The sequence below is a fragment of the Pongo pygmaeus genome, chromosome 6, assembly GCF_028885625.2.
Source record: "Pongo pygmaeus isolate AG05252 chromosome 6, NHGRI_mPonPyg2-v2.0_pri, whole genome shotgun sequence".
Lineage (NCBI taxonomy): Eukaryota > Metazoa > Chordata > Mammalia > Primates > Hominidae > Pongo > Pongo pygmaeus.
In genome coordinates, this window is record NC_072379.2 from 58,889,788 (window position 1) to 58,909,480 (window position 19,693).

Genomic DNA, 19,693 nt, shown 5'->3' on the forward strand with positions numbered 1-19,693 from the left:
GCCTTTCATCCACGGAAAAGGACCCTGCTGGGTGCTCAATATTTGTTGAGCTATACACGGGATATTACTAAGCAGGCAGGTGCACATTTCTAGCATTTGTAACCCAGGATACTTTCCACCATATTAAAGTTGGAAGTCTTTATCTAATGGTCATAAAACTAACATTCACTCTCTTTCTGTCTGTCTTACACACACAATACATGGCTTAAAACAATTATCTTTTACAGTTCTCTGGGCTGCCTGGTTCAACAAGGTGGTTCTCGCCTGGGGTCTCATGCAGTTGCTCTAAGACACCAGTTGGGGCTAGAATCATCTGAAGGCTCTCTTGGGCTGGATACACATGTTGGCCTCTTCACTCATGTGCCTGGGCCTCAGAGGAGATGGAACCGCCAGGGACTGGCAGGGCATATCTACCCATCTAACATTTCAGTGGGTCTGATTCTGCCACTGCCACTGCCACTACCCTCCCCTTTCTTGCCCCAGCAGGCTCTGAAACCCCCAACATGCCTCTTAACAAGACAAGTACCTTATGTTTGAAAGGATTGATGCTGGAAGGACAAGGCTGAGGTGCAGAAGGCCTGGAGCCAGGCGTTCAGGGCAGAGTGTTTGTCCTTCTGCTTCAAATCACTGGACAACCTTCAGACTCTGAGCATAGCCAACTGCTACTTGGCACCCTTGGGTTCAACAAAGTCCAGCAGAGTTCTCTTCCAAGGACTTTTAAAAAAACATTAATGTGTACTGCACATCTCTAATGTAGTAGTAATAACCACCAAACGTTTATGTTTATATTTAGTAGCAACCCTTCTTCCAGACTAGTGAGGCATGAACTTGGGAAGTGCTGTTGTAACTTCATTCACTCACAAAGACTTAGCATCTACAATGTGCCAGGCACTGTGCTAGATATTCATGAGACAACAGCAGGGAGCTGTTTTCTGGGAGCTCTTTGAAGGCATCCCATGAAGAGTGGGAACAATATTGTGTTGGAATCCTTTAGTTGGGCAAGGGACTGGGCCTAGCAGGACTGGATTTAGGTAATATTTTAGGAAACAGCTCACTCTCCTAAAATCTGTGCTTTTTGTTTCAGGCTGTCTCTTCTGTGTTCCCTTACTCTCTAATCTGGCAATTGCTGACTTGGAAATTAAGACCTATCTCAAATACCACACGTCTGCCGTCCCTTCTTAGATCTTCCACCAGTTACTTACCACCCTCAAGCCCATTTCCTCACCATTTAATTGGGATGAGGATTACTGGTGGTTAAAACTGTAGAGAGTGACTCTTACATAGAATATGGAGTCTTACATAGAATATGCTGGTGAACTAGCAAAACCGACGAACAGAAATTTAGAAAGCATTTTGATAACTTTAGTATCCAGATGCTAAGAAGTCCAATCTTAGTGACTAACATTATATAACCTTAAATTTTTAAAGTTCATTATATGTTTGGAATGTAATACCTAAGGTAAGGACTAGTCTGACTACAGGTGCTTATTAAACATGTACAACTGTATGGGGGGACAAGATTTGGGCAACAAGTAGCTCCCACAGTGGCATCAGAGATACTGGCTTAGTGCAGAGCAGAAAATTGACAAAAACTCTGGTTAAGGCATGGTAGGGAACTGTTAACACAGTTGTCTAGAAGCAAGCTGTAAATTGAGTTTCCAAATCAAAAATTTGTATATGTCAAACTTTTGAGATATGCCCTGATGTTTTTCTTTAGAAAGATATTTTGTTGGTCATGCTGAGGATATTTGTATAGGATTGTTCACTGTTAACTTTCTTTAGAGTGGAAAAGATTCAGAGGATTTTCTTTATACAGTCTGTAAGTCCTAAATATATATTTTATATAAAATTGGAAGAAATCAGTACTTTCATTTTCAGAGTAATTGAGGCACATCTGAAATTTTGAGTCAGCTGTGTGTGTGACCATCCATACAGCCCATGATCGACACACCAGAATGTCCTTGAAGGGTCCCAAATGGAGTCCTTGCAAAAGACTACACTCTAAACAGCTGCCATCCAGGACTGCCATCCAGACCCAAACTGAGGTTTCCGAAGTTTGACAGGCATTCTGTGAATCCATCTAATAAATATTTTTGTCTTCTCCACAGAATGTGAATGGCATAAAGTATCACGCTAAGAATGGTCACAGAACACAGATTCGTGTCCGCAAACCATTCAAATGTCGCTGTGGGAAGAGTTACAAGACAGCTCAGGGCCTGCGGCACCACACAATCAATTTCCATCCCCCGGTGTCGGCTGAGATTATCAGGAAGATGCAGCAATAACATGCTGGTCATAACTGTGCCAAGAAATCCTCACCAGCAGTTGCTGATTTTGAAAACAGCCACCTTTTTTCAGGGGAAGCATTCAGCAACCCTTTAAAGAAAAAGAATTAAATGCATGCTTTAAATTTTTTCTGTAATTTTGGAATGATGTATCTTTGTAGAGTTAATGATTTTGTACATTTGCACATGTAATCATCATACCCATTTTCATTACTTTGATATAAGGTGCTAAACAAAAAAAGCTCTAGGTTCTTCAGCACATTTCCCCCAAAACAAAATAAAATTGAGGGCATGTTGCATATTGTTGGATTGTATTGCAGTGGTATCAACTGGGGGGAGGAGGGGCTGGCACTGAGATTTTTTTTCAAGATTGTAATGTGATTGAAGTTTTCAACACATCAACTCACATATGTTCAAAACCAAAATAATACCTTCATTATCAAACTGGTTACCATGCCTTACATAATGGAGTTAGTATTTGTGAGTAGAAAGACTTTAGGTAATGGAAATATAAATAAGAAAGAATGTTTAACATAATATGCTAAAAATATTTTCATATTTAAATAACATACATAAAGGTGTGCTTTCTGTGTTTTATATTATCTTGCAAATCCTTTTGCCCTTTAAAAAGCTGAAAATCTTGCCATCTGACTTACTAGTCATTTTAGTGTTATAAATGGCATTTTGTACAAAATAGTCTATTCAGTTCATTCATTCATTTAACACACATTCATTGAGTGCCTGCTGGGTACAAGGGATTCAATTTATGCCTAGTGATATCTGCGGACCAAGATACCCATTTAGTGAAATGCTTTTTTCCCTGAAATCTGTTAGAAAACACTTTGAAATACTTAAGTGCAAAGTGTGTGTGTGTGAAATTTAGTTATATCTTCATCTTCAGATGAAGTTTTAAAGCACTTTGTAGTTCTCTATTGCCAACAATTTAATGTTTATGTGTTGCCAATTCTTGCAACCACTGCCCTACCAAACCTGTGGGTTGCAAATCAGAACTAAAATTCTAAGCACGTTTCAAAGAGGAACATTTTTGTTAAGACCCCTATTGCCTCTTCTTCATGCTCATTTTTTACTTTTTTTAAAAGGCACTTTTCTCATCACATTGTAGAGAGGTCTGCATTCTCATTGGAAATGGCTGTTTAGCTTTATAAAACACTTTGCTGAAATAGGAAAATGAGCCTTATTGACAATTAAGTGCTTCTTGCAGCAGGTGGTCAAAGAAAAGCGTGACTAATACGACCTATTAGAGTAACCTACATCTGGACCATTCCTTAAGTTTTTCCTCACCGACAGTACCATCATGCCTTGAGTGTTCTTTTCTCCCAAGTGCTATTCCTTAAACACGAGAGTTTACCAGTTGCCTAATTATGCAATAAAAAATGCTCTGAGATAGCTAACTGCCCACAAAACAAACTCAAATTGCTTATAAAAAAGTTTCTTCCCGTGTTCCCATTTGATGAAAAATCTTACGTCACATATAACTGGGAAGCAGGGGTCCCTCCTCAATTTTCAGACATTTTGAAAGGATGACAGTTCTGTTAGATGAGCAAACCTCTATATTCATAAGTTCTAAAATCCTTCATTATGAGGGATTCAAAGTATTTATAAAAACACTGCCCTCTAAAAATTTCCTCAGATCTGAAGTGTGGTCTTGGTCCTGAATATACAGTGTTATCCTGTGTTTAAAAGGGTGATCCAGACATGAGACGCAACTAGTTGGTGCATAAGAAGGCCCCACTTGGCTACTTCATATCTATCTACAATTGACCAAAAAAAATTTTTTAGGCCAGCAATTATTATTTAGCTTCGCTCTTTCTAGTGCAAGAAACTGCAGGCTGGATCAGTAGTTCAACAGCTAAACAGTCATAAAATAGTCATTGTGCATGTTAAATTTCTTTCAATGCTTTCAATGATAAATTCCAATTTCTATTTACTTATTCATTGTGACAGTATTACTAAACAGGTAAGGATGGGAATATTTTGTTATACTGTGTATAGTGAATGTATTGTACTGTGTCTGTGAAAACTGTGCTTTAAATTATATTTTCATATGTTTTGCTGGGGACAGAGCACATTAAGTCTGAAAGCAACAGAGGTTTTAGAACTGAAGGCAATTTAATCAAAATTCCTGTCAAGAAAAGCTGCTTATAAATGTAAATGAAATCACATTTAAAATAAACTGCCTCTGACCCAAAAATAAATATGGCTCTTTATTTTCCTTAGTGTCCATTATGAAAACCAGTATCAAGTGTACCATGGAAATTAATATATCCATTCAGTTCCTCATTCTATAAGGCTGTTCAGTTGATGCATGTAGACTTTATTCCCTTACATTTTTGCTTAGATTAGGCTGTATTACTTTTCTATCAATAACAAATTAAGCTTGGACTTAAACTATTTTAAAATAAGTTCTAGGCTAGTAAGATGAACAGTGTCTGCTACTATAATATTCCAAGGATACTTTTGGATTAACATGATCCATAATTATTAACTCCAACAAAAATGCTCCCATTGTTGAACATATTTTACCTAAGTATATTCTGCTCGTCATATAACCTATCTGGAAGCTCAAACTTGGAGTCTCCAAAGCTATTGCTTCCTAGGACTGCTGTGTCCTAACAGCTGGCATATGAATGCCTAATACTGGTTTGCCCTAGACTCAAAAAACTTTTTAAAGGATTCTAACAATATACAAACTCTGTTTCCACAAACAAATACAAGTGACATGATATGCAACAGTTCACATATAGCAACTCAAAATGCCACCAAGTCTAAATATTAGGTTAACATCTTCAATAGCTAGTTTGCTCAGAACAAATGTAAACTATTTTGATAACTACAAAAGTGGCAAAATCAAAAGTTGGTACTTTAAATTATTCACACGCACATTATAAAAGGGAAAGGGAATACAATTCAGAAATATTTTAAAGGCCCAAACCAAAAAAAGATGTTCAAGATGCTAGAGTAATGAAAAACTTTCACGAATAAATTTGACAACAATGAAATTACAGATCTTGGAAAATGTGTCCTCTTTCTTTAATGTTAGTGAGAGTTCTATACAGCAGAGACATAACTGAAGAAACACATTACTTTGGTTTGGGTTTATGTATTGTACTTTTAATCACTTACTGAGAATATTTCAAATTTATATTCTCATCAGGAAAATGTAAAAAAGATACTGATATATATTCTGTGATTTTTATGCCACAAACACCCCTGTTATGAGATCATTTAATAGGAAAACAATTATACTGACATCTCTTGTTCCATTTTCCCATTAGATATATACATACAACTTCAAGATAGTTTAAAAATAATCATTCAGGTTATTCTAAAATTTTGTCATAAAATTAGCAAAATATGCCTTCTGTTAATTGTTAAAACCAATATTTCACATATAAAAGCATGTGATCTCATTCTACATGCAGCTCCCTTTCTGAAAATTAAAAACCTATCATTTCATGGGCTAAATTATAGAACTTTCTATATTCGAAGAACTACTTCACAAGACTGTTATGATAAATGCTTTTTATTACATAATATTTAGTAGTCATGCTCAATCAACAAGGGCAACAGAAACTTGTGAATATTCTGCTAAATAATCTAGCACACTAATGCATACACATTTTTCAGTGCAGTAACATTGAAATAATCCTTGTATCCTTTATTCAGACAATTCTGCAAACTAGGGAATAAATAAAGATATGAACACTCAAGAACTTTTTTTTAAAGCAGGTAAGATTAACAGAGATTAAAATTTATTGATAAGCCAAAGATTGACCCTGATCCTAGTAACACCGAACTCAAAGTAGCTCCTGGTCAGAAAGTGCAGTAAACGGTGCATGAAAGTATCGCTCTATGGTCTCCTCAGTGGTCTATTTTAGGTGATTTTTTTTTTTTTTTTAACTGCTAAACTATATTAACTCATAATAAAAAGTAACTAGTCAAAATTCAGAACATTCTGATCAAAATGGGTCTGCACATGCCTTTCAAACACCTGCTGGTCGTAGTCAGGAGGGAACTGCTCGCTGCACATCGGACACACCTTCCAGTGACTTTCAACATGTTCTTCAAATTTGCTCTGATCATAATTAGGAGGAAACATTAACTCACAGAGGGGACACTTCTTGTGAACATCAAAGCTTAAAGAGAGAAATGAAAGAATTACCTATTTCTAATAAATGTAGAACAACAGTAACTTGTCCGTATATGACAAGGTTCCATTTATCTAGTTAGCTGATATTCATACTAAACAACCTGCCTTAAAAGTCTTTACTCCAGAAACCTTTCGCTGCTTCTGAATGCTTGCTGTAGACAATTGTGTAACCCATTTATAGAGCCTCTAATTCAGTTTTACAATTAGATTAACAAAACCTTTTTTCCCCTTATAACCTCCAAATCCAATCACAATTATGTGAAATTAGTACCAAGAATTCTTCCACGTTTAACAGAAAATGCCTTTTGTAAGACTGTAAGGATAAACACAACTCATAACTTCCCACCAGTGCATTTGGTTTAATAGCTAAAAGTTTTTATGGCACTGGTTCTCAAATGATTGTATGCATCAGAAACAGTCAGAGGACATGTTTTTGTTTTTGGCCAAAAATACTGTATTTTTAACCAGCAAGATCATTGGGGCATTATTATACAACATTAGGTGTTTTTTGCAAAACTAGTTCCCATCCCCAAACAATAGACAATACATGAATTTGAATGACATTTTAGGAACAGTAAATATTCTTTTAAATACTTCAAGTTAAAAATGTTTTCTGACAAAACTCCCTAAATCAGAGGACATGTTAAAACACATATTGCTGGGCCTACGCCTGGTGTTTCTGGTTCAGCTAGGCCAGGCCCTACACATGTGCATTTCTGATGAGTTCCCAAGGACCACCTTTGAGAACCACTGGCCTATATAACCCAAATTCTACAAAGGAAAGAAAAAAACTACCTGGAATCAAAGCAAAAGCCTGTCCCATGTCCACGTAAATGTTGACTTGGAGGATCAGGAGCAGTAGGCGCATTCTCATCTTCCTAGGGGAAAAATAATTTTGGAACTTTTAAGAAAAGTAAAACCAAATATAAATTCCTTAATTCAATCAAGCACATACTGACAGTATAAAAGAAGATTACACTTCAGGAAATTTTCTCTCTGCTATCATTTAATTAGACTTTCAAATAAGCATGTTTGAAACTTTGCAGAGTATTTCACTATAAACTAACACTGTGGTGTTCTTGAAATAAAAAGCAGTATTCAGAGGAATAGAGACATACCATTTACACATACCATTTACCATACCTGTATGTGTAAATGAAGCTGAGAACAGTAGACCTTTTCAAACCTATATACGTAGGTAACTTTTACTGACTTTATCATTCTGCAGACTGGGTGACCACTTTTTTGCTTTTTTTTTTTTTTTGAGATGGAGTCATCACTCTGTCACCCAGGCTGGAGTGCAGTGGTGCGATCTCGGCTCACTGCAACCCCTACCTCCTGGGTTCAAGCAATTCTCATGCCTCAGCCTCCTGAGTAGCTGGGATTACAGGTGTGCACCACCATGCCCAGCTAATTTTTGTATTTTTTAGTAGAGACAGGGTTTCACCATGTTAGCCAGGCTGATCTCAAACTCCCGGCCTCAAGTGATCCGTCCTCCTTGGTCTCTCAAAGTGCTGGGATTTCAGGCGTGAGCCGCCGTACCCGGCCCTACTTTCAATACTGTCAGACTGCATTATTGTCCCAAATGTTCTCATTTAATAACTGTAAGCTTAATTACAAGAAAGACAGTCTCTTTGACAAGATACATCCATTGCATGATACAGAAATCATAATGAAAAACTAATAAAGTATGTGTGAGTTTGTATATGCATATTCTTGGGGAAGCAAATCCAACTGGATTAACACATGTTAAAGCAAAGCAATGCACTAAACTACAAGCCTCAAAACTCTGCTATAGATGAACAAAATCCAAAGTTAAATATTTCAGAGGTTATCAAGTGAGACTTCTAAAAATTTGTGCATCTAGTTTTAATCAGAAAGAAAACACTGATTTGGATTCCCATGGCTGCATCCCAGCAGTCAGTTTTTAGAGATCTGTACGTGCTACATCAACAGCCAAACACACAGGCTTATTTAACACTGAAACCAGGCACATCATCTAAATTGCCTATTTCCTTTTTATCTCTCAGCAGCCGTTAGCTGCTCTCATGTCATGAACTAACAGCATATCCCCAAGTGCAGCCGGCACTGATGAAGTCTTTATGTTACTGGGTAGGCATGCTTGCCCCAGAGCTGCTATTAATGGGTCAGTTAAGTCTGTCATGGGAAGGAGCACCAAAAAAAGTATATATGGTGTGAAGTAAAACGTGAACAAACAAAAGACAAAATTAGTATTTCTAGTACTTGATTATCCTTCTGACAATTTTCCCCTCTTGAAAAGTAAAAGAAGGGGTAAAATACTTTTGTTTATCTATGAGTCCCATAGGATATAACTGAGCAAAAGGAAAACAGGACAGATAACCTAATGGGGGATTAAATTGGGAGATAAAACATGAATACTTTATATACTTCAAAAATTCAATCAAGTAACTAAAATCCAGACAGCTTTTAAGTCTGTAGAAACAAAGAAGGAAGATGAGAAAGTAGTTGAATCTGCTGAGCTCAGTATGTAGAACAGTGAATTCTGATTCTGTGCCAGGTTACTCTAGCTCCCAGATTTAGGCCTCCCAGCAACAATCTTTGAAACACTGAGTATACTTAAATAACTACAAAACAGTGATAAGGAACAAAATTTTCTCACTCATCTTTGAAAAAAATCCAAAATATTGAAATGCTGAAGAAAATAATTGAAAAAGATAAAACGGGACAGGTCTTGATATTATATTTTTTAGAATTTTTAACGACAAATATTTAAAATAGAATACAATTTTCTAGGGGCCAAAACTGTAATGGAACCAAAAGTCTCATAACCTCCTTTTCCTGTTTTATAATAGCTAACAGCCTGCACCAATTTACTGCTTCCATGAATCAGCTAACAGTAGAGTTTGTAGCTAAGGTTCCAGACTCAGACAACCTGTCAGACATGTTAACCCTGCTCGTTAAATACCTGGAGGGGAAAAAAGGTAGAAGTAATTTATACTTTCTAAGTCATATATAATTTGGCAATGATAACCCGATTATTCTGTTATCTTCTACCAACTATTACCTAATAAAAGGGGAGAGGGGCTCAAGAGTATAATTCTACATGTTATAATGAGAAACAATAACTTCTCATGAAATAAAACATGAACAATCTACCCAGAGCATAGGTTGAAATCAGAGAGTATGCAGTAAGCACTCTAAGGAGCCAATACATATAATAAAGTCTTTCATGATATTGACAGGCAAAATGATGAGTGAAATCTTCACTCGAGAATACATTTATTCTATTTTACTCAACAAGCCTGGTTAATTAGTTTCAAAGCCACAGTAGATTAAAAATACTTTAATTTGGAAATAAAGCTTTTAAAGCAGGCCGACTGACAGTTTAAAAAAAAAAAAAAGCTACTGGGAAAAAGAGAAAAGCAAGACAAGAACTTGAAATATCCAATGTTAAGCATTTCACTATTAGTAATAGATCACACAGCCCACACAGCCTTACTATACATCTTAAAAGAATATGACACCATGTAACAATGATTTTTTAAATAAACCTTAATCATCAAGGTTATATTAAATGAAAGCATGGAAAGCCAGAGAATCATGCATTGTTTTAGAAATATTTCTACCCCAAATTATTAAATTATCAGTTTCAGCACTGAAACTTACAAACCCAAAGGGTTTAACAGCACATTTTAAAATATCACCACCTAGTATTTTAGCTAAACTACTAAAATAATCTTGTAAGCAAATTTTATTGAGAATACCGTACTGAAATATATTTATGAACAGTTCCAAATTTTAAGAAATACCTTTTCAGAAAACTTTTATTAATATTACTTTAATCCATTTAAAGATCTAAACGCCCTATTGTTTTCATCTATGTTTACACTCATCAGCACAATACTCTTTCCATTACAAACTGGTTTTTAAGCAAAGGAAACAAGCTACAATAAACTGACATTCAATTTGAAACTCAAAAACTTCTCATCTGCTCAGGATATACTCTGTACAAAAACATTCTTGTTTTCTTATTAAAAGCATGTGACCACCTTGGACATTTGAATAGTAATTTTTTTTTTTTTTTTTTGGAGACAAGGTCTTGCTCTGTCACCCAGGAGTACAGTGGCACGATCATGGATCTGCAGCCACGACCTCCTGGACTCCAGCAATCCTCCCATCTCAGCCTCCCAGGTAGCTAGGACTACCGGCGTGTACCACCACACTCGGCATTTTTTTTAAGAGACAGGATCTCACTATGTTACCCAGGCTGGTCTCAAACTCCTGGGCTCAAGCAGTCCTCCCACCTTGGCCTCCCCAAAAATGATGAGATTACAGACATGAGTCACCTGCCTGGCCTGATGGTAAAGGGGGTTATAACCTGTTGGAAAATAAATTAGGGTTAGATCACACTAACTTCAAAATGCAATCATGATCATACATGGTAGTTCCTCAAAAAATTAAAAATAAAATTACCATATTATCCAGCAATTCTACTTCAGGGTATATGCCCAAAAGAACTAAAAGCAAGGACTTGAACATATATGTTCAATCACGAACCCAGGTTCATAGCAGCATTATTCACAATAGTCAAAAGGTAGAAACAACCCAAATGTCTATTGATATATGCACGGATAAACAAAATGTGGCATATATCCATAGGGTGGAATATTATTTACCCTTATTCAAAAGGAATTAAATTCTGATACATGTTTACAACACGGATGAACCTTGAAGACATTATGCTAAGTGAAATAAGCCACTCGCAAAAAGACAAATACTATATGATTCCACTTACATAAGGTACCCAGAGTAGTGAAATTCAAATTACTGGTGGTTTTCAGGACTGGAGGAAGAGGGAATGGGAGTTGTTGTTGAATGGGTATGGAGTTCAGTTTTGCAAGATGAAGAGTTTCTGGAGATTGGCTGCACAGCAGTAAAGTTAACATTACAGAACTATATGCTTAAAAATGGCTAAGATGGCAAATTTTATATTTATTCTACCACAATAAAAAAAATGCCATCTTTCATGATCAAGTTATGGCAATACATACTCAGGGGTAAATGAGTGAGTTACATAATCTGTATCATCAGTATCCAGACTGTGGGACTGTATCTACTTAGCATTTCCCAAACTGTGCTGTAATTCTACCTTTGCTAGGAACTATTAATTGAAATATTTAGTTATCATTCAGGAATTAGTAATTAATATCGAGGAAGAAAAGTTTCACCACTTAACAAAACTCTTACTAAGTTGATAATTATTACTTTAGTTCAAGAGCATTCACACTTTAAGAAATTTATATATTTGCTAAGGCCAAAATCAATGCATAAGAGAAAAGAGAGTATCCAATGACTCTGGGTAACTTTATTTAAAACAAGAGAATATCTCTTTGCCCCTCAAAACTTTGTATTACTATACAGTATTAGTCAGTATTCCTCCTCTTCTTATGAGATGTTATTGTTTATGCTTTGCCATTCATTTCTAGTAATATATCAATGAAGAAATAACATTGAACTATATAATTTATCTCATTTAAAAGCATTTAAAATCAGAAAGAAAATAATTTTGCAAATCTCTATTAGTTTTCAAAAGTCTTACTTTGCTCTATATTCAAAAATTAAAAATAATTTTGCAAATCTGTTAGTTTTCAAAAGCTTTACTTTGCTCCATATTCAAAAATTAACTCAAAATAGACCAAAAACCAAATATAAGAGCTAAAACTATAAAGCCCTTATAAGAAAACATACGAGTAAATTAAAAACCTTGGAGAGACAATGGTTTCTTAGGTATAACAAAAGTATAAGCAACAAAATAAACATAAATTCAGCTTCACTAAAACTAAAAAGTTTTGTGCTGCAAAGAGCACCATCATAAAAGTGAGGACAACCCACAGAATGGGAGATATATATGCAAACCCTATTATCTGATAAGGGGCCCAATTTGAAAACAGCAGAAGGATTTTAACAGATATTCTTCCAAAGAGGATATACAAATGGCCAGCAAGCACATGAAAGATGCTTAACATCATTAACCACCAGGAAAATGCAAATCAAAATCACGATGATGAACCATTTCACAAAGACAATAACAAGTGTGGCTGAGGATGTGGAGTAAGTGGAACCCTCATACACTACTGATGGGAATGTAGAGTCATGCAGCCACTGTGGAAAACAATCGGGCAGTTTTTCAAAAGGTTTAGGTAAACATAAGAGTTACCACATGACCCAGCAGTTCCACTCCTAGGATTTCCACTCCAGCAGTTGCTAGTGGAACTGACCTAGTAATTCCACTTTCCCCAAAGAAGTAAAAAGGTACGAAAACAAAAGCATGTATGCCATAGCCAAAAGGTGAAATAACCCAAATGTCTAACAGATGAATGGGTAAACAAAATGTGGGACAGGGTGAGTCCCCCTTATCCAAAATGCTTGGGAACAGAAGTGTTTCAGATTTCAGACTTTCTCAGATTTTGTAATACTTCATTATGCTTGCCAGCTGAACATCCCAAATTTGAAAATCCAAAATGCTCCAGTAAGCATTTCCTTTGAGTATCATGTCAGCACTCAGTTTCGGATTTTGGATGCTCAATCTAAACATCCAAACAAACAAGAATAAAACCCATTCTTCACGTTAAACATGGATGCATGCTAAAACATGGATAACTTTGAAAACATGCTAAGTGAAAGAAACCAGTCACAAAAGATAACAATTTTATGATTTGACTTATATTACTGTGCAGAACAGACAAATCTATAGAGAAACAAAGTGGACTGAGGGTTTCCTGGACTGGTGGGAATAAATAGGAAGAGGTTAACTGCTACAGGCTACAGGGTTTCTTTTGGTGGTGAGGAAAATGTTCTAAAATTGAATGTGGTGATGGTTGCACAGCTCTGTGAATACATTAAAAACCACTAAATTGTATACTTTAAATGGCAAATTGTATAATATGTGAATTATATCTCAATAAAGCTATCACAAAAAATTAACTACTTTTTTTTTTTTTTTTTTTTGAGACCGAGTCTTGCTCTGTTGTCCCCGAGTCTTGCTCTGTTGTCCAGGCTGGAGTATAGTGGCACAATCTTGGCTCACTCCAACCTCTGTCTCTCAGGTTCAAACAATTCTCATGCCTCAGCCTCCCAAGTAGCTGGGATTACTGGCGTGCGCCACCATGCCCAGATACATTTTTTTTGTATTTTTAGTAGAAATGGGGTTTTGCCATGTTGGCCAGGCTGGTCTCGAACTCCTGGCCTCAAGTGATCTGCCTGCCTAGACCTCCCAAAGTGCTGGGATTACAGGCTTGAGCCACCATGCCCAGCCCAACAATTACTTTTCTAAGATGGCCTGAATTTTAAATAGTTTAATAGGCAAAAATGGAACAAACACATTTCTTTAAACTCATTAATAACATTTAAAAAGCCTCTACTATATGAAAGGTATTATACTAATATGGTATAGAAAAGGGAATATTCAAAATTAAGAGATGCCAACCAGCTATATATTATCTGTTGGAAATAACTGTGTATAAAAAATTTAAAATGGAACAGCAAAGATTCATTTAATCCTTTTGATGACATATTCAATTACAGGCTGACTATCTTTAATCCAAAAATCTGAAGAGCAAAATGCTCCAAAATCCAAAACTTTTTAAACCCTGACATGACACTTAAAGGAAATGCTCACTGAAGCACTGTGGACTTTGGATTTTCAGAGTAGAGGTGCTCAACTGATAAGTATAATGCAAATATTCAAAAATCTGAAAAAATCTGAAATCTGAAATACTTCTGGTCCCAAGCATTTTGGATAAGGGATAGTCAACCTATATCTATTTTTTCCTTTGTTGCTTATGCTGTTGGTGTCATATCTAAGAAACTACTGCCTAATCCAAGTCATAAAGATTTATCTGTATGTTTTGAGTTTTGTAGTTTAGCTCTTAACATTTAAAATCCAATTTTGAGTTAATTTCTGCACAGGCTATGAATCAAGAGTCTAGTTTCATTCTTTCATCGAACTGGATATACAGTTTTTCCAGTACCATTTGTTGCAAAGACTATTCTTTTCCTCTTGAATTGTCTTGACTCTCTTGATAAAAATGAATTGACTGTAATCACACACTATTTTTGTGAACAGAAAACACATTAAAATTAAATTTAAAACGTAAGATAATATATGAAAAATGGCAAGTCTGAGAAAGGCAAAAACTCAAACAGTGCACCATGATAAATGGGAAACAGCCCTTGACTCTCTCAAGCACTGGTTCTCAATCATTTTGGAGTAACAGACCCTTCTGAGAATAAAAGCTAGAACTCACCAGAAAAGAAAAAATTGTCTATCAACAAAAAATGTCTGCAGTTTAGGGGTTCACAGTGAAGGGCTCATGTGGAAAGTTTCAAATAAGCCACATATTAATAGAATGTGTGGGCTTTCGTCTTTGATAGAGGAGAAAGGAATGAAGGTAGAAGAGAAACACTAAGAAATGCAAGAACACAACTAGAAAGTAACATATGAATTAAGGGAAGAGAAAATAATCTGGCCTTGAATTATTGGGGTTAGGAAGTTTTAAAATAGCGTATCCCAAATGTTAAAAATCATATGATCACCTAAAGATTTTGTTAAATGCAGTCTGATTCTCAGTAAGGCTGGAGTGGGGCAGGAGATTCTGCATTTCCGACATACTCCTAGGAGATACCACTACTGCTGGTCTACAAACCACTTTTTTGAGGAGCAAGGATTTAGACCCATAGTTCGCAAAACTAGATATGAAAGTACCTAGGGCACCACAGTAAATTCCGAGGGTTACTGTGGGATAATTTTAATTTTCTAAGGATATTATATATGCAGAAGTACACAGAAATACTCATTAGAGTTGGTCTCCAACATACAATGGTTAGACTTACAATTTTTGAACTTTAAGATGGTACAAAAGCAATACACATTCAGTACGTTCCTCAACTTATGATGGGGTTACGTTCCGATGAACCCACTGTAAGCTGAAAATATCCTTCAAGTCGAAAACACATATTTAACTTATGATGGGTTTATCAGGATGTAACCCCACTGTAAGTTGAGGAACATCTGCATTTGTCATATACCACGTGAACAACTACAATCATTGGAGATGGCTCACAGATTCAACTTTAAATAGTGCTACACATTCCTTTCAATGCCATCTTATCTTCGAGATGCTGGTTTTGGCAGTTGCTGTGATACAAAGCAAGTGCCACATTGTGAAAATCAATGAGAAACAGGAAATGAAGGTGGCTTGTCCCATCTGATTCTAAGGCTTGAGGAGTTGTACAGTGGTCAGTAGTTACACATATCCCATTGGTAACTACTTATTTAGGAATGAAATAAACACATTAATTTTCTTTCAATTTATGTGTAGTTTTTTCTTTTTTTTTAACGGTCACTAAATTTGTTAAAGACAAATACTTAACGGTCAGCAAGTCCTTACTTAACATCATAGAGCAGTTCTTAGAAACTGCAACTTTAAGTGAAAGGACTTACAGCAGGTTGAAAGAAATAACATCATTCTTTCGTCGGTTCATTACAACGTTGATGAGGGAAAAAACTGGTTTTGTTATACATCATTTCGTTTAAAGTCACAATTTCCAGTAACTTATTATATATGACATTAAGTGAGGACTTACCGTATTTCTTTTGGCCTAGGGGTTACTATAACTAACAAAGTAAGAAAACCTCTGGTTTAGTCCATTTGACAGGTGGCTAAGACCACAGCTTCTATAGCCAATCTCATGAGATTCAATCCTGTCTCTACCCACAGCAGCTAAGTGATTTCGGGCAAGCTATTTAATCTGTCTCTTGGTTTCCTCCACTATAAAGTTGTAACAGTAACAATTCCTATCTCATAGGACTGCTATGAAGAACAAATAAGTGACTCTATCTAAAGAGTTCAGCATTAATGGCAAAGAGGGGTATAGAAATGTTTGCTGCTGTCATAATTATGATGTTAAAGTTATTACAATCATTAGGTAAACAGGAGTCACAAAAGGTTTTTGATCTGACAATTGACCACAGTTTCTGGTGCAGAAGAGAGGAGATATGGCAGGTGTAGGCACTAGGGTAGGCTGAAAGAGTAGGTAGGTCACCTCAACCCTGACTCAGAAGTGCTGGGGCCTGTGGCTATTAATCACTCCCAGGGCAGAGAAACAGAAAGAAAGAACAGGTCAACTCAAATTTGCTTTCCATATTCTTACTAAAATTACTTACTAAAACACTTCATTTGCAAGTGATTTTTGTTGTTGTAACGACAAGAATTTTTTTAAATTCAGAATATACGTAAGAATTACTTTCTAATGTGAAAAATCTTGTGACTGCAAAATAAAGTTACTCGAGGTGTGCATATTAAGAGTCCTCCATCTCATTACCAAATCTAAGCATGTCAGCAAATAAGCACAAGACTCTAACACTGCTTCTCATAGGTTTGCAGGAGGGCAAAGCACACAGATCAGAAAGAACATTCTGCTAATTAAACTGAAGCAGATGACTATGGAAGAGAAGGGCTTGTCACATGTAACATCTGTGCCAAGAATGATCAGATTAAATATGCAAAATGTGAAGTAAAGGTGTGAAAAAGCAGTAAGATGATACTCTAGACCTTAAATAGGCTACAAAAGTTCTGACAGTTTTCCTAATTATTCCCAGTAATGGACATAGGAGGCCAAAAGGCAGGAGGGAGAAATACATTTTTCTCCATTATGGGTGTTGAGCACTAGGGCTTAAATCATGCCTGTCTGAACACTGATCAGTTTCTGCAAAGGTTAATAGCAATTAAATGCAGCAAACTAGATTAAATAAGAAATAGGTCATGATACCACTGTACTTGCAAAGAGCACGATAAAGCATATCTTTTAAATTCATCTTAATGCACAGGAAATCCAAAAAGAGCTACTATGAAGAAAAGAACATATTATCCAAAAAGAGCTGCTGTAAGGAAACAAACCTATTCATTAAATGTTGAAGGAATCTCTTAAATAAAATTTACAAAAATAATGACATGCTATACAAACTAATTCAATTATCATCAGTATTGTGTTGCTGCCAGAGAATAAGAAATCCTACATAAATACTAAAGACATCTCAAATAGTATTTCTCCAAAAGAGAAAACCACTGTATGATACATACACTTTTCTCTTTTTCTGGCTGAAGATAATAAAGAGTCCACACTAAAATCTAAAGCGGGATATAAATGCTATAAAGAAAAGATGTACACTGAAGCATAATACTGCCATTAACACTTTGCTGCTTCAAGCCTAACATCTATAATCAAAAGAATATAGTAAGTTACTTAGTGATGTTTAAGATTAAACTATCTGATAACTACAATATTCTGAGATTATTCTCTAAACTTAATCTTTTACTTTAGTATATAAATCCTAAAGTACAAGTCTGAAGCATACTAGTAGATTTTTCAAATTTAAATACAAGCACGTTTTTCATAATATCAAGTAGGCAATTGTGTGCAGGCACAAGCACACACTCTCCTTCCACACACATGCATGCATGCACAAAGATACACATATGCACACATACCCTTAACTCTCTACATAAGCTAAAAAATAAAAAAGGGACAGGCTCACACAATGAAAATTCAATTTACTTTGCTATCCTCAGAGTCCTCTAAGCCATCAGGCCGACTAAGGTTTCGAGCAGGCTGGCTGCAGACAACATTGTCTTCCAGTCCCCAGGAGGGGACTCTCACAGGTGGCCTTTGTATTTCATCTGGGTAAAAAGCACCATCTGCTCCATCTGTAATAAAATTTTTGGAAAGGTAGAGTGAAACTGGTTACTAAAACTAACATCTATATATACAGATATGATGAACAGGATATAAAGAACCACTTTGGTACGTGAAAAAAATAGATGTTTTTATTTTTAACCCAGGTGATTTTTTAAATTGTGAACTATATGCAATGAGTAAATAAAGTACTCATCTCATGGTGCATCACTTCTAGATGAAGCCAGTTACAGTGTTAAATATTAAAACTGCTAATTATACAAATAAAATAATGTTTGTATTAGAGTTGATTATACCAGCAGTTTGCTAATCCATGAAAATATAAACCATAAAAAAATCTCCAGATGCAGCTAATCCCAAACCAAAAATACTGTAATAACCTCTTGTTTCCTGAGATGCATAAGGATTACCATATTGCAGAACTGGTTGTGCATTTGACAATGTGAGAACATAACCATTTTGCTCTGAGCATGTTTTGAGACATTGAGGACTCTGGGAATTCTGACCTTCCATTTTCCTTTCTGCTTGATTTTCTAGACTCCTTTTAAGTTCCTAAAATTAACAAAAACAAAGATGAATAAGCAAAGCAATAAAATATTTCATAAGTACAGCAGTATTAAACATTTAGTCAAAATATAACAATAAAATAATTTCCTATTATGAAGTTGGAATGCAATTGGAAATACAGTTAGAAAAGCTGGCTCTCAACTTCTCATAAATATATCCTCCACATATAACAAAATCAGAAAGCAGGATAAAGCCAATGTATTTTCAAATTTATTTGTGCCAAGAAAGTACATCATTCGCATTGAGTTAATGTAGAGTAAACTGTGAATCTCTTACAACTTAGGTATGAATAAAAAGTCTTTTTTTTTGAGACAGAGTTTCACCCAGGCTGGGGTGCAATGGCGCGATCTTGGCTCACTGCAACCTCCACCTCCCGGGTTCAAGCAATTCTCCTGCCTCAGCCTCCTGAGTAGCTGGGATTACAGATGCCCGCCACCACACCTGGCTAATTTTTGTATTTTTAGTAGAGACGGGGTTTCACCATGTTGGTCAGGCTGGTCTTGAACTCCTGACCTCTTGATCCACCCGCTTCAGCCTCCCAAAGTGCTGAGATTACAGGCATGAGCCACCGCACCCGGCCAAAAAGTCTCCTTAAAAAAAGAAAAACGTGAATTCTATCACTTAAGATTTTTTTATAAAAATGTGTCCTGTATAAACTCTTTCCAAACAGAAAGAAACATTTCCTAACTTGTTTTACAAAGCCAGTACTATTCTGATACCAAAAACAAGGATTTCACAAAAAAAAACTAGCGACTTATCCCTCATAAATATTGATGCAAAAGCCTTAACTTATAGCAAGTCAAACCCAATATTAAAAAATAAAATATGATCAAATGGGCTTTATCACAAAAAAGTCACTTTAACATCCAAAAACCAAATGCAGTTCAACATCCAAAAATCAATAAATGTAATTTACCTTTTAATAAGGGGGAAA

The 19,693-nt window shown here is 35.8% G+C and overlaps 2 protein-coding genes across 27 annotated transcripts in view; one reads left to right on the plus strand and one right to left on the minus strand.

The window, feature by feature from the left end:
- Nucleotides 1–4,501, plus strand: part of JAZF1 (JAZF zinc finger 1) — a 354,660-nt gene extending 350,159 nt beyond the window's left edge. For both annotated transcript variants that reach the window (XM_054495752.2, XM_054495753.2), the window contains exon 5: nucleotides 2,109–4,501. In XM_054495752.2, the coding sequence (XP_054351727.1) occupies nucleotides 2,109–2,285 (177 nt within the window). In that variant the 3' untranslated portion in view covers nucleotides 2,286–4,501. The remainder of the gene's footprint in view (nucleotides 1–2,108) is intronic.
- A 1,312-nt stretch (nucleotides 4,502–5,813) lies between these two features.
- The window catches only part of TAX1BP1 (Tax1 binding protein 1), a 91,625-nt gene continuing 77,745 nt past the window's right edge, over nucleotides 5,814–19,693 (minus strand). For 8 of the 25 annotated variants that reach the window (XM_054495740.2, XM_054495730.2, XM_054495746.2 and 5 more), the window contains 4 exons: nucleotides 18,699–18,744; nucleotides 18,055–18,203; nucleotides 7,252–7,334; nucleotides 5,814–6,442 (listed from right to left, as the gene is read on the minus strand). In XM_054495740.2, the coding sequence (XP_054351715.1) occupies nucleotides 6,241–6,442; nucleotides 7,252–7,334; nucleotides 18,055–18,203; nucleotides 18,699–18,744 (480 nt within the window). In that variant the 3' untranslated portion in view covers nucleotides 5,814–6,240. Of the gene's footprint in view, nucleotides 6,443–7,251; nucleotides 7,335–18,054; nucleotides 18,204–18,572; nucleotides 18,745–19,693 lie in introns of all 25 variants that reach the window. The other 17 variants (XM_054495718.2, XM_054495725.2, XM_054495720.2 and 14 more) reach the window with 3 other exon arrangements.